This window comes from Oryzias latipes, chromosome 20 (genome assembly GCF_002234675.1).
Source record: "Oryzias latipes chromosome 20, ASM223467v1".
NCBI classification, from domain to species: domain Eukaryota; kingdom Metazoa; phylum Chordata; class Actinopteri; order Beloniformes; family Adrianichthyidae; genus Oryzias; species Oryzias latipes.
In genome coordinates, this window is record NC_019878.2 from 21,475,935 (window position 1) to 21,490,367 (window position 14,433).

At 42.8% G+C, this 14,433-nt stretch overlaps 1 protein-coding gene across 5 annotated transcripts in view; it reads right to left on the minus strand.

Moving 5' to 3' along the window:
• Positions 1-241: 241 nt before the first annotated feature.
• Positions 242-14,433, minus strand: part of dnajc13 (DnaJ heat shock protein family (Hsp40) member C13) — a 39,834-nt gene continuing 25,642 nt past the window's right edge. For all 5 annotated transcript variants that reach the window (XM_023950378.1, XM_023950377.1, XM_023950376.1 and 2 more), the window contains 35 exons: positions 14,113-14,195; positions 13,820-13,973; positions 13,623-13,726; positions 13,378-13,537; positions 13,235-13,297; positions 13,044-13,145; positions 12,762-12,866; positions 11,315-11,517; positions 11,155-11,239; positions 10,916-11,070; positions 10,797-10,842; positions 10,556-10,710; positions 10,237-10,438; positions 10,037-10,152; positions 9,872-9,950; positions 9,641-9,776; positions 9,384-9,568; positions 9,203-9,277; positions 8,991-9,110; positions 7,729-8,115; positions 7,539-7,652; positions 7,351-7,467; positions 6,174-6,351; positions 6,008-6,099; positions 5,838-5,937; positions 5,691-5,765; positions 5,491-5,603; positions 5,239-5,408; positions 5,124-5,166; positions 4,870-5,043; positions 4,604-4,783; positions 3,158-3,298; positions 2,936-3,079; positions 2,747-2,846; positions 242-1,240 (listed from right to left, as the gene is read on the minus strand). In XM_023950378.1, coding sequence (XP_023806146.1) covers positions 1,143-1,240; positions 2,747-2,846; positions 2,936-3,079; positions 3,158-3,298; positions 4,604-4,783; positions 4,870-5,043; positions 5,124-5,166; positions 5,239-5,408; positions 5,491-5,603; positions 5,691-5,765; positions 5,838-5,937; positions 6,008-6,099; positions 6,174-6,351; positions 7,351-7,467; positions 7,539-7,652; positions 7,729-8,115; positions 8,991-9,110; positions 9,203-9,277; positions 9,384-9,568; positions 9,641-9,776; positions 9,872-9,950; positions 10,037-10,152; positions 10,237-10,438; positions 10,556-10,710; positions 10,797-10,842; positions 10,916-11,070; positions 11,155-11,239; positions 11,315-11,517; positions 12,762-12,866; positions 13,044-13,145; positions 13,235-13,297; positions 13,378-13,537; positions 13,623-13,726; positions 13,820-13,973; positions 14,113-14,195 — 4,554 coding nt within the window. In that variant the 3' untranslated portion in view covers positions 242-1,142. The remainder of the gene's footprint in view (positions 1,241-2,746; positions 2,847-2,935; positions 3,080-3,157; positions 3,299-4,603; positions 4,784-4,869; positions 5,044-5,123; positions 5,167-5,238; positions 5,409-5,490; positions 5,604-5,690; positions 5,766-5,837; positions 5,938-6,007; positions 6,100-6,173; positions 6,352-7,350; positions 7,468-7,538; positions 7,653-7,728; positions 8,116-8,990; positions 9,111-9,202; positions 9,278-9,383; positions 9,569-9,640; positions 9,777-9,871; positions 9,951-10,036; positions 10,153-10,236; positions 10,439-10,555; positions 10,711-10,796; positions 10,843-10,915; positions 11,071-11,154; positions 11,240-11,314; positions 11,518-12,761; positions 12,867-13,043; positions 13,146-13,234; positions 13,298-13,377; positions 13,538-13,622; positions 13,727-13,819; positions 13,974-14,112; positions 14,196-14,433) is intronic.

Genomic DNA, 14,433 nt, shown 5'->3' on the forward strand with positions numbered 1-14,433 from the left:
CTTCTGTAAGAATAAATATACAATAATATTAAAGATTGTTTATTTAATCAGTTACAGAAATACCCAAATTACCCTAAAATTGTAAAGAAGACTTAGACTCAGTAGGTAGTGGAAATATTGATACCTTTTCATAAAAAATATAGATAATCTTAACTGAATGTTAAGCAATTAAAAATATATATTTGACAATAGTATGATTACTAGATTTGATTATTAGACAAACAGAAATAGACATACAAAGAACAACACTGTGGGTTCCCTTTTATTCTTAAAATTTTATGTACAAGTGTGACAGATTTTTTATTTTTAAATGTACATTCATGTAGAAATTTTATATACGCAATATTACATGGAACATTTCACAAATTGCACTAGTCTTTCACAAATATTCTTAATCAGTCACTCAGGTCAGCAGAAGCTCATTCCGGTGGTTATTTTTCCATTTATAAATATTCTAGTGCTTTTTGCTTTCTGGGAGGAGAATTACTTAAAATGAGTCATGGAAGAAGATTAAACTAAAGAAAACAGAATCAATGATGAAGAGTCGAAGGCTGGAAAATAAAGGGGAGCAGATTCGTGTAATGATCCCAAAAACGTATGCAGGTCGAAGGTTTGATCTAGAGTTGTTCATTTGCGCAAACCGAACAGAAAAAGTCATTTTTTTCCCCATTACTGGTGTATTTTTAAAGACAGTTTTGTGAATTACATGTCATGTGAGAGGTGAAAAGGTCCAGACACCATGGAGGCAAATAAATCCCGTCGGAATAATTTCAGTTTAACGCATCAGAGGAAGAAAAACATTCCCTAAATAACAAGCCTTGGTTTGCCTAGAAAAAAATCTAGAGTAAAAAATATATTCATACAAAAGTAAACTTTTTCTGTTGTTGAAAGAAACAAGAAAAAATTAATAGAAACAAAACAAATGTGGTCACTAAAAAACAAAAGGTTTATGAAGACTTGAGTGCATAATTTTTTTTTCTCTTTTGAAAGAAGGGAGATTGATGTCTGAAAGATTTTGTGACAAAAGGTGAGGGCCCGCTCTTCTGTTTTCCCTCTCCCCGACCTTTTTCTGCTGACCAGACAGTCCGTTGGTGAGGCTGCGGGGCAGTCCGAGTGTCTGAGCGTGACTGCACGCCGCTTCCTCAGCCTAGGTCTCCAACGTCATTGTCCACAGGGGGTGGGACACTGGATAAAACTGTGGTGCCAGTTCCTGCTGTTAGGTAACCCGCCACTCCTGGACCTGCAGATAAAAGTAACACGAGAAATGATGGATGGGAGTTCTTTTTTTACATTTTTTTTTTTTTTAACAGGAGTTATTAGAAAACCTCTTAAGCTTCTCTACATTTAACTGGCTTTAGATGATTTAGAGAATTTTTTGGGATAAAGCTTATTAGACAATGCAAATCTTCACTGTCAGTTGTGAAATTTTCCGGACCCTAGTAAAAGATTAAAGCCGATATTGGCGTTGTATGGGCTGCAGGCGATACCTGCCCCCAATTTTACCCGCCTTGGCTAGCTGAGCAGCTTCTACACACCCCTTACTCTCCCATTCTGCCCCCGTCACCCTGTGCCAAAAACTCATGAAAAAACAAAGAAAAAAAACTTTTTCAAAATGGTGGCTTTTCTGTTAGTTTATCTCCATAGCAACCATTTCATGTTTTGGCTGCCTGGAGGTGACGAACTGATTTAAGTAATTTCTAAAAGAATCTGCAAAAGTAAATTTTCAGATTTCCTTGGCAACAGAGGTTTTTTTTTTTTTTTTGTCAAGCACATTCCTAATATGCTTATTCTGTATGTAATATCATTTTGTTCAGCCAGAACCGACAATCCATGTATAAAACTTTCACAATATTCTGGTAAAAACTGTGCGAGTAAAAGGGGAATGCTCGTGTTCAAAATCTACAAACATTAAAACCAACATTTTTCCAAATCAAACAGTTAGTCCTGTGGCCATTCTATAACAGTTTTTAAACTTCCTTTGGACATCCCAGACACGTCCTTTATTTTTATTTTTTTTGACCCCATTCATTTTTTGATGGTTTCTCCCATTGTGATGCCATCTTTTTTTAATTATTTTTTACATTTATTAATTTAAGATCACCTTAATAACTGCACTTTTCAAGTTTTGGACATTTTGAATTAAAATGACTTGATGTCAATTAGTTACTGGAAAAAGCAAACATAGAAGCCGCAAATCGGCCTCATGGATTTTCCGATTTTAAGAATCTTTGTCAAACTAGACAGTAGAGACGCAGTTCGGGTGGATTCACTAAAGAGCAGATCTAAGGTGGAGGGGCGAAAAACGACTCAGAGTGCGACAGAGTTGTTAGATGAATAAGGATAGACAGGGAACAGGAAATGAATGCAGATTGGGAGCCAGGTTGGAGTCTACCTGCATCAGAGCAAGCAAGAGGAGGGCCAAGTTCTGGAGTCTAGAGCCCACCTCGCAGTGGGCTGCTGGCAGCCAGGAGAGAAGGAGTGGAAACCCCTAAGAAGGAAACGCAAGTGGCAGAAAAAGAGGACAGGAAGGGAAGAACCAGGAAGTCACAGGAGAGAAAAAGGGTCGCTGGGTTTGAGCATAAAGTCAGGAATTAGCCAGGTGGTTTTTATTAAGGGGTAAAGCAGAGCATCAAGGGGTCAGACTACAGATATTACTTACCTTTTTAGGAAATTGATCACGTTAGAGAAGTTGCAGGTTAAATTGTAAATCAGAAATGTAAAAAGAGTAAAATAAAAATCCCTTCACCTGTAAGGTAGCCGGCTGTCTGAGAGTCTGAGATGAAAAGATCGTGTTTCTGGTCTTTGAAGGCACTCCACACTGAGGACTTGGAAAGAATTTCATTAACCTGCAAAATTAGAAAAGGGTTCACAGTTACATGAACAATCATGGAACCAAGAAGGCCAACAAATATTAGTCTAAAAGATTTCGTCATACCTGCTCTCCGTACTGCAGACTGCGAGTCATAGACTTGAGAGCTTTAACTATCTGGGCCTTGGTAGCTGAGGGGTTTTCTATCGTCTCCAGACCAACTCCTTCCAGTAATTTCAGGAGGTACGGAACTAAATCCACCCTCAGAGCCTGTTTACATCAATTCTGTTAGAAAGCTTTCAAAATAAAAGTCAACGTAGTAGTGGGGGGGAGAAGAAGAAAGAATACCTGAGCCACCAGATCCGTCTGCTCCTTTTGAAACATGCGGTTCAGAGCTTCACAGGCCACGCCCGCCATGTCTGCCCGCACTTTCATCGCAGCCATCAGAGGACCGATTGTCTCCAGAGACGCCATGGAGCGCACGCAGAGCTGCAGGAAGCAAGCGTTCCCTTTTAATTGCATTTTCAGGAGAAAAGAATGCTCCAATGACACTTGATTCTACATATTTGAATCTCAGTTTTGCATGTCTACATGAAGATACTCGACTGCTTTAGGCCACATTTGGGGAGTTTGGTTCAGAGGGGCAAATATTGGACAAACATAATAATCATAGTGAAACAAATTTAAAATGATAGTTTTGTAAGTTGTTTTTATTACTTCCTACTTGTTGTCAACAAACTAATGGATGCTTAAAAGGTTGGAGAAAAAAGAAACAGAAGGAACAGCCTTCAGGCTCTTTTATACACAATACAAGAATAAAAGATAACAGTAGTTGGTATTTTTTTGCAGATATAATTTAATGTTCTTTAGATTGGCAAAAAAATCTGCCAATGGGGAAAGAAAAATGGTCTTAACAATAATTTTCATTTTCATTCTAGTCAGAGATGTTCTCTCAAACTAAGATTATTTCCATACTGAAAATGTTTCTAGATACGATTATTTTTCTTGCAAAGGTCAACAAGGGTCTTTTAACTTGAAGATTCAGTTTTCGCTGTGTACAAATTCACTTCAAACTATGTTTCAGCTTCAGCTGTACTGAAAGTCATCCTTTTAGCAGATGATACACCGATGTTCAAATTCAAACGTTTATTTGAAGATCTCAAAATTTAAACGGTTAACTGGTTTCGTAATAATAAGCTTTGGGAAAAGATTTATGTTTTTTGTTGATAAACACAGGAGGAAGAAAAACTATTGATGGACAGACAAAATGAAAAAAAATTAGCTTAGATTATTTTGGATAAAAAATTAGGAGTAAAGTGGATAAAAGTGACTGTTTTTAATAATGAGTATTATTTATCCTGTCATGTACTGAGATTATTCTATCATTCACATTCAGGGGTAATACATAAACCCATTTTTTTCTATCCTTGAATGATCTGTATCCGTAACTATCTTGTTTGGTTGTTATTTGCTTTTTGTGTTGCGCCTTAAGAAAAATCTGGTTGTAAACTTCCACTTCATGAATAAAACGGGTTATTTTTGTACAAAGTGCATCTTTCACATGTCCATTCTTGCCGTTTTGTCATTTTTGAAGTCCTAAATTAAAAACCTTTGTAGAAAGGGGACTTGCTCATGCTGTGTTTGTGGCTTTCCCCTGTTTGCTTCCATCAGTCGATCATTAGAATTTGCTGCCACCAAGGCGGTGGTGATGACAGAAATGGTGTTACCTTTGAAGTCATTAGCTAGATTACTTGTTGATAAAAGTAAACACGTGACGTTTGACTCATTTCTCGCCTCGTTATCCGATAAGACGTGGATGACGCGGATGGAGCTCTTGGGGATGGCGTTGTTCTTGTGGTTGAGCGCTGCTATGATGCGAGGAAGGTGACCCAGGGGTGGAACCTGGTCAGCCAGCTGGCTCTGCGTGCTGAACAGGCAGACGGCTGCCGTGGTAACCGTCTCTAGGGCCTCACCCTAGAAGGGTGACATGACGTGACAGTGAGAAATCTCTGGATGCATTTTCCCTCAAAAAGACAAGTCGGTGCGGTGAAGGAGCTCACGTTTGGGTTGTTTTTCTCCAACAGTTCGGTCAACGTTTCAAGAAGAGAAACCAGAAATTCTCGCGGCTTGCGTAGCACCCAGCCGGGCTGAGCGATAAAGATGCGCAGAAACACTCCGCCGACCTCCAGCTCACCCTGTCCGGCGCCGTACGCCACAGTGAAATCATCTGGCAGCTGAACACGCACACAAGAACGCACGTTTATCTATCTACTGCAAAAACTGAAACCAGCCCAGACAATAATCAAATCCTTACTTTCCAGTTCACGTCAGGATTATCCTTCTGCTGTTTAAAGTGACTGAAAAAAAGCACAAGTTACACTTAGACAGGGACAAACTGCAAATGAAAGAGAATCAAAAGTCAGACGTACTCCAGCATCATCTCCCGCACAGTGGTGGAGACTTTCTCCCTGGAGCTGTCATTCCAGATGAGCTCCGGGTTCTCGTGGGTTCCCTCAAATATGTGAACCGCTGCCTCTGCGTTGTCTCGCATGGCGTCCATGAAAACGCCCGGAAGGAAACGCATTAGTGTCAGGCGCACCTAGCAGGGAACGGGAAGATGGAAACGTTGAGCGGGATGAAGATCTTTACAAGAGCGACGAGCTTCGTTTGTCCAGACGGACCTTTGGTCCAACCAGCTTGTCCGAGGTCATCTTGGAGAAGAGTTCTGCAGTTTGAGTGCGAACCTGAGGGTGTGTGCAGTTACAGAAGAGGTCCAGTAAATAGATGAGAGCACCTGCGGGACCAGAGAACTCGCATAAGTCTCCTTGCAAAAATTCAGACTCAAAACATTTCAGAAGACATGAATAACGTCTGCAATGACCTTTGGCCATAGCCTCTTTCACAATTTTTGTGTTTGACGTCAATGCGTGAAGGGTTTCCAACACCAACTGCCTGCCTGAAGGATGCAACAAAGTCAGTAAGTTAAACTATAAACCCTAAAAGACGATAAAACCGTGAAGTTTCTTACTGGAGGGGAGAGAATGCAGCAGCAGCAACAAGTTGGACAACACCATGGACTCTGCAATGTTCCCCACACATTCCTGGTTTGACGTCACAGTACTGACGACCTTAACGGGACACCAAAACCGTTACAATCTGCTGGGATACACAGACGCATCGAGAGGACATAAAACGCACCTCCAGAACCAGCTGCTGCACTCTGCCAGCTCCATGGACGCGCAGCAAAGAGAAGAGAAGCTTGAAATGGCCGATGCACTCGGTCTCTGAACCTGTGCGTAGAAAGAGATGACAGAGAGTCAGGATTCCTCTGTGGACCACCGCACTCTGGTGTCGTCTTCCCTACCAGGATTGTTCTTGATGACGTTGCGGAGAGCTTCTAAAGCCATCTCAGCGAAGCGAAGCCTCTCGGCGTGCTGCTGGGACTCCACCTTGTTGCTGTGGCTCATGGCCAGCAGCGTGTGGAGGTACTGGGCCTGGGAGCCAACGTAGTCCAGCAGACTGGCAGCAAACGCTTTGGGATACTAAATACAGACCAAAATGTACATTATTCATCATGCCTATTACCGTGTTTTCCAGAGTACAAGTCACATTTTTCAGTAAAGTTTAGCCAGGGGAGTGACTCATACTGAGGTGTGAGGTTGGAATTTATAGGCTCATATCTTTGCAACTTTCATACTAACAACCAGTAGAGGGCACTGCAGGTCAGTGTATCAGTGTTCACTACTGACAGCAATGCAGAAGAAGAAGAAGCGCCGTCCAAATCAAACATGAGAGGAATCTGATCATTCTCCTCCTGAACTTTATATTCTTGTTTCGAGTCATTTTCATTCTTGTTTTCATCTTTTCTTTCCTCGGAAAGTCATTAAACGCGGTTACAGAGACACGGAAGTGCCGCTGAGAGCGTCCGTCATTCAGACGCAGCTTCTGCTGCATAACCTCAGCATGCTGGGAGAGTCTCTGAATGATCTCATCCACCCCTTACCGATGCCTTTGTGGCGCTTTTCTAAATAAAACTGAAATCTCTGGACATCATCCGTATCATGTCAAGCCTTCCATGTAGCAGTGAGGCGAAATACGCTTGATGGTAGCTCCTCCCACACACACACACACACACAAACACAACGCAAGTGTCTAGTTTATGAACATGTTTATGGAGAAGTGTTGAGCAGAAAATTCGACGCACGTCGAAAGAGAGGCAGCTGATGTGAATTTCTTGCGTACATCATGCTTGGTGTGAATTCAGCATTATGCCGGGCTTGGCGGTGTTGTTTAGAAGCATCTCATTTTTCTCCCAAAAGTGCAACTTATATTTCAGTGCGACTCATATATGACTTTTTTCTTCTTTATTACGTCAATTTTTGCTCCAGTGACTTATACTCCTGAGCTACTTCTAGTAAAAAAAAAAAAGGTAAACCAAAATATAATATTCGATGAACCCAAAATGTTATTTTTGATGTCACTGTGTGCGTTTTTCTGATCATTCCACGACAAAAGCCAAAGATGAACAGAAGCCGACTTACCTCCAGGGGGAAGGTGGGCTGCTCGTTGTAGACTCGCACAAAGATCTCCCCCACTATGAGCTCCTTGCTGTGATCGCTGAACACAAAGTCTGCACCGAAGCTTTTATCATTTTCTCCCTGTGAAGGAAACGGACTTCTGAAAAAGACGACCCGAGACTGTAAATGCCCGTGTGAGCATTGAGTCTTACCCTCTTGATGTTCCCCTCCTGTTGTGCCTCCAGGAACTCCAGCAGCTCGGCTCGAGTTCCGTTGTTCCAGATCAGGTGGGGGTTTTCGGAGTTGCTGTTCAGCAGCTTCAAGACCTGAACAGACAGAAATAAGTGCTAAAAGCCGTTTTTCTCTTTACAGAAGTGGTTGCGGTCTTCTTGTTCAAATGACCTCAGCGGGAGTTCCCGTTCCCAGTTTCCTTGAGATGTACGGAGTGAGCATGGCAGCTAAGCTCTTGCGGATGGTGGGGTTCTCGGGAGGGGCGCCCTCCACGCCGTTGGTCTCTGCAACTGGGTTGTTGCCGTCTGGCGTGTGGGCGAAGCCTCCAAGACGGCTGAGAGCTACCAGGCTGAGCTTGGCTAAGTTGTTGGCCACCTCCTGCTGGTTTGTGTCCTGGTTGGCCTGAACGCCACTCTCCTCCAGGGTGTAGTCGTAGCCGAACAAGTAGCCTAGAAGGTGCCAGAGCACGCCGGCGTGGAAGAGATGGGTTTGCAGGAAGAAATCCACCGCAAAGGAGCTGACGCACTGAACTGCCAGAGCTGCAGTCTTTGGGAGAGTCTGGGGGGGAAGAAGAACAGGAAATGACTTTTAAGTGGACAACATTTAGCATCTTCATAGAAGATCTGGCACCTTCAAAGAAGGAAAATATTAAATTAGAGCCCTCTGCCACCGTTTCAATACACAGAATTATTTGAACTCATCTAATCAAATTATTAGATTATTTCAAATATTATTGACCTAAAAAATGAAAAAAGGTTAAAACTTTGGCAAAAACCTAAAGGTCAAAAGTAATAATGTAATAAAGAAAGGCTTATTTTATTGATGTCCTCTAACGTTTCTATTTTAGTTTGTACATTTTTATATGATCATATTGTAACAATAAGACCTCCAGCTTTGTAAAGTGTTCCTTCGCTGCTTTGCACTTCATCTCTTCCTGTTTTGCCGTCTCAGGGATTTCAGTGCAATGTTGCATGTTCTTCTAATTTTTTTTTTTTTATAGCGCACTGTGTTCTGCATTCGGATTGGCCGTAGACCTCGCCAATCTGTATAATGTCTCCTGGACAGAATGCGCTCAGTTTGACAAATTTACATAAATATCTGATTTTTGTCTTCATTTAAAAAAAACTTTACTTGCTTTTCTGCAAAGTGTTATTCTTTGAGTGTGTAAACAAGAGATAAGAGTGTGAAAATATTCATGTCTGTCAGGGAAAAGAGTAAGAAGTGTTTCGTTTTACAGCCTTTTGGCGTCTATAATTCTTCACAGATTTCACTAATTTTTAAAACGTAACCCTCACATCTTCAATAAAAGTATGATTTTTGGCAAAATAGTGTTTATAAAAAGCTAAAACATCCTCTTTAAAGATGGTTTCTCTAGTGTCTAAGTCATAATATGAAGACTTTTTCCTGTAGATGCACGAAGGCATCGCTCTTACCTTTCCGTAGTACAGGATGTGACAGAGGTCACGGATGATGTTGGGCTGTTCGATGATCTTTTCTCTGCACTCTTCAAACTGGGCTGCAACGCTGTAGCACCTACAGGTATGCCCGCACACCTGTGGCGAGACACCTTAGCAGTTACCACAACACGCCATCTCTGTGAGGAAATGCACCTTTCCGGGTGATTCGCGTGAGGCCGCCGCTTTACCTGCACAGCCATGTCTTCCGGTTTGCTGGATGCGGTCAGAACAGCAACACAGCGGGAAAGCGCCTCCAACAAGATCTGAGTGCACACAGTTATTATACAAGCGTTTATTTAGCTCCCCGTGGTGAAAGAGCGTCGTCATCTGAAGGCACTGAGATGAAAGCGGAGGTCGCGGTGCCGATACCTCGATGCCGTTCTCGCGGCGCAGCTCTTCCGCGTTCAGAGCCGAGCAGCTCACAGTGTGGAAGGCCAGCTCAGTGGAGGCCGGCAGGAGAGGCGACGTTTTAGAGAAAAGCTGCTCGTCCTCCGTCTCCATGGTGATGGTTTTGATGAGCATGGGGTAACCGGCATATTTGTACGGCTCCAGTTCTGTGGGTGGGAGGGAGCGACAGCTTAGGCAAAGTATCCCCACATAAACTCTTATTAACTCTTATTATTCACCTTTTTTATGCAGATTGAACAGAATGCTCTGAGTTTTCAGGATGAGGATGATGTTCTCTGGGTCGGGGCCGTCCACGATTCGAGCAGACTTGGTGCAGAGAAACTCGTAGGCTTTGTTCACTTTCTCAAACATGTCCTGCAAAGATAAAGGTCAAGTTTCTGAAGTCAAATCCACAAATGGGTTCAGCTTTAACTGGCTCATGTCTCAGCTGCCGTAGCCGTCGTACACACCCTTCCTTCTGGATTTTTGTCAGGGTGGTACTTCTGTGCCAATCGGAAATAGGCTTTCCTGATTTTACTTTCTTCATGTCTGCAAACAGAAAAACAAAATATTTGCCTGCAGTGAAACTTTCGGGCTCAAAGAAAAAGCTCAAAAAGGGAAATTCTTGCACTCACTGGCCCTGTCCTTTGGGGAGGTTGAGGACTTCATAGGCGTCGTCCACGGACATGGAAGGGGGCTTCTTCTCTACTTCTCTCTTCCAGGCTTCAAGAGTGTCTTTCAGCAGCTTGACCTGTAAATTAAAAGCAGCAAATCTAGAAGTATCTACAGATAGATCCCAAAAAAAAGGTCAGAAAGAGGAGCAAAAAGCTCATACCGGATCTCGAATTGGCCAGTTGGGGAAGCGGGTGGTGTCGCACAGATGTCGGAGGTAGTAGATGTTGCAGAAGAGCTCATTGTCCAGCTGAGGGAAGCTGATCACAGGAATCGGGCAGTACTGATACAGGGCTCTTGTGTTACTCTGCAGTCTGGGGCTGAAGTCAGCTATATGGGCGGCGATCTTCTCTATCATCATCCGCCTGAAACACAGATCAAAAGTAAACTCAGGAAGCTTAACCGCTTCTTTTCTGATTGCTGAAATTCCACCAAAACTGGAAAATAATCCCAAAAAATAAAAAAAAGACACTTTTTTTAACCTCATTTCACTGCTCCAGATGGCTTCAGGTGTGTCAAATTCCCCGAGGAATATCTCAGAGAAGCGTTCAGGTTCGTAGTTCTCCAGATAACAGACCATGGCCTCGGGTAAGACCGGTCCCAGGACGCTTCGCTGCACAATGTCCTGACCCTTCGCCTGTGGAGCAGCACAGCAGAACATTTCCACTATGAGGAGAACACAGGGTCGTCAAGACCTCGCAGAAGATCCAGATCCTCTTTTACCTCCTCTGATTTGAAGGCCTGCTTCAAGTGAGTGTACTTCAGGAACCTAAAGAATTCCAAACACAACTTTTACAATTCTGGTAAGCTGTGATGTTGGTGGAAGCCTAAAGAGGTTTTACCTCGCCACGGGAAGAACGTTTGAGCCGGTGTACATCATGATAAAGAAGAAGATCCCCGTCAGGTAAAGGCGCTGCAGGTTGGGGTTGTCCTGCATCACCAAGTACAGGAGGTTTGCAACCTTTTCCACCAGGATGGGGTCAAACGTCAACAGCAGCTAGAACAGACAAAAAAAAAAAAGAATCAGAATGCGAAGATCAGCAAAAAAAAAAAAAACAACCACGAAGAACTTAAGTGTTACTTGAACGATGTGTGGGAGACAAGCGTTGTCACTGATCATCCTCTTGATCTTTGGTAAAGGACGGATGATGGCATTGTCTTGGTCCCTGGAAACAAAACGTGTGTTAGATCTGCACCAAACAATCCAGAGGAATGTGAGCAACCAAAGCAGGGTCCCCCACCTGCTGGGGTAGTAGGAGCACATGGTGATGAGCATGTTGAGGATCAGCGTTGCCAGGTCTGACTCGTTCATCACAGCCTGCCCTGTGGCCAGCAGGCACCACTTCAGCTGGGGAATGGCCTGTAGGGGGCGCCAACCGTCCATCCCTTGAGCCCAGCAGCGAGTTTTGGCGGTAAGGATGCCTGTGTTCCAAAATTCCTGCATCTGGATTTAGGGAGGGAATAAACGCAAAAGAAAGTTGTGATTAAAAAAAAAAAAAAAAAAAAAAAAAAGAGTCCAAAAAAAATTACACCTAAAAATGAGTTAAAATAAGATGTTATTTGTACGCAACACCATCTACCAGCAAAAATGTCACCCCTGCCACATACTCAATTTTGGGCATAGTAAACAATAACAACTCCCAGCAATTTGGACACCATGCTCACTCCCCCCCCCCCCCCTTTTTTTTTTTTTCTTCATCGATTTCACAAAGTTAAAATCTAATTGATAGGAGCATTTTGCAACGATTATTTATGAGTCCACTGTCTTCTGAAGATAAAAACGTTGATGGTTTATTAAAAAAAATACATTTAAATACATTTTCTTTGTTAAAAATTTTTCTGACGCAATGCATTGTGGTCTATTTTTGCCGATCTAGTGAGCAATGGTTTTCCGAAGAGACTTCTGGGAAATTTCTAAGGCCCTCGATTTTGGAATTGTAGATTTGGACCGCAGTAGAAAACGGCGAATGCCCTATATGGTGAGTAGGGAAGGAATTCGGACACAACCGTAGTGTAAGATTTGGCAAATTTTACATTTTCCAACATTTTTTGTTTCGACAATCTCCATGACACAACTGACATTTTGTTGACCTTTTCCCCTCAGGAGGCCATCTTGAATAAATCAATCAAAAAAACACTTAGTGCCTTCTACAAGTTTAAACTAAGATATGACCATATTAGAAATGTGGGCGTGGTTAACAAAAAACAAAAAACCTCCATTGCCAAAGTAATCGAATAATCGCAGATTCTTCTACAGATTACATGAACCTGTAGACAATAATATGGAGATAAAGCAAACGCTTTAAGCAGCCATTTTAAACATTTATTTTTATTTTTATGTACAGTTCTAAACAGGGTGGCATGGGGCAGAGGGGCAAAGTAAGGGGTGTGTAACAGCCCTCAGCGAGTCAGGAGGGGGCAGAAAGCGTCGCGGCCATGTAATGCCACTCGGATTTTATCTTCAATTATTTTGTGTTTTCATGATCAACTCTTAAAAAAAAACATTTTAAATTGGTTTGAATAAAGGTCAACTGAAGTTCAGTTCCATTAAAGTGGCTGAACTATTTCAAACAGTTATTACCCTTTAGATTGTGTTTCATTTTAGTACGGTGTTGATAGAAAACATGTTCATCTCCATCTTCTGAGAAAAACAGCAAATTCCAAACATTCTGGGGAATATTGACGTACTTCTTCAAAGCTGAAAGGTCCTCTCCTTTCTTTGTCTGCATTTCCAAAATACCACTCCTTCTCGCTCTCCCTCTTCATGTCGGGCGCCGCTTCCAGCACGTTGCTCTGTGGAGAGGAGGACTTCCTTTAGACGCTGCAGACTCGCCTCTTAAAGATGCTCACATATAGGTCAGTGTTGAGCTCATTTGTTTTCCCTGGAGCTCCAGCAGAGTTGTACCATCTGGTGGCTGATTAATGTTGATTAAATTCCTAAAATCCCTGGAGGGGGGGTCGGGTTTGTACCTGAAGAGGGACAGTGGCTCGGCTGGTGTGCAGATGGGCTAAAGTAAGCAGATCCACCAAGATGCGAACTCCATTCGAATCCATCACATCTTTCACGTTTTTCTACAAAACAAATTCAATATTATAATTAAAATAGGTGAAAAACTTGTGTTTTTAGGATGGTATGAAAGTTCCTTTGATGTATGACCTACCTTATTAAGAATGAGCTTGTTCAGGAATAGGATGAGTCTGTCCCTTTCCAATTTATCGGTACACTGAAAAAAAAAAAAAGACATAAAACAGAGACCTTATGGACAGACACAGACAAGTGTGAGTATTTTTATGTTGCACTGACCCGGTCCAGCATTCCCACGATGTATTTTGTGTCTGCGAAGGGGCCGATCTCCTCAAAACACCTGCCATAGACTATTGCGAGCGCCTGCAGGCACAGGCACTTCATCGTAACTTTGGGCGTCAGCAGAAAGCGGTGGTAGAGCTCGTTGAAGAACTCGTATCTACCAGCAGAAGATGAGGACGGAATCAGGTTGCTGGACTGCGTATTTGTGACCAATCCACACTGTGGCAGCTTTGAAATCTTACGATCTCTTGATGGCATTCGACTCTTCATTTTCGTCCTCCTCCAGCAGCAGACGCAGATAATAATCCCCGATTTTAATCTCGTCGGAAAGGCACTCGTACTTCACCTGTCAACCACGCATGCTTCCAAATGAGCGTACGTTCTCACAGCAGCGATCCTGCAGGAGAAAGAACGAGGACCGTGCAGCAGGAGCACTGACCTCAAACTCCTGATGGTTCCAGGAGATGACCGTGGCGTTGCCGAGCTCGCGGTCCACCCCGAAAGCACGCATTTCACCTTCCAGCGCGTCCCTCAGCTCCTCCCTCGTTTTGAGGTTCCAGATGAGGTTGGAGCGTGCATGGTCAAGCTGGAATCTTCCATCAGGAAGCAAAAGCAGACTTGATAAATGCTCTCATTCTAGCAGGAGTTACAAACAGGTCCTACTGATAGGATCATATTTGGACGTCTTTTCATCAGTTTGACATCAGATCTAAGTAGGAAGAACATTTTTACCTGTAGTAGAAAAGTTCCCAGTTTGCTTCAATCTTGATTCTTTGTCTTCTCTTCCTCAGGATCACAGGCTTCTGGTTTGGATTCTAAAATCCAGGGAAAAAGAAGGTCCTTTAACGCATCATTTGTCCGTAGTTTGTCCTTTCAAATCGTTCAGTCAGACTTAGGTTGAATCGTGAAGTTAAAGACCCACTCTGAGCATCTTTTGAACTATTTTCAAAGCTTTCCCAGTATTCATTTCATTATGATGACGTTTTTAGCCAAAATAAAAAATAAAAAAACAGCAACCCTTTCCCCTCCCTGCTGCTGAGAGCTCTCCCAGCG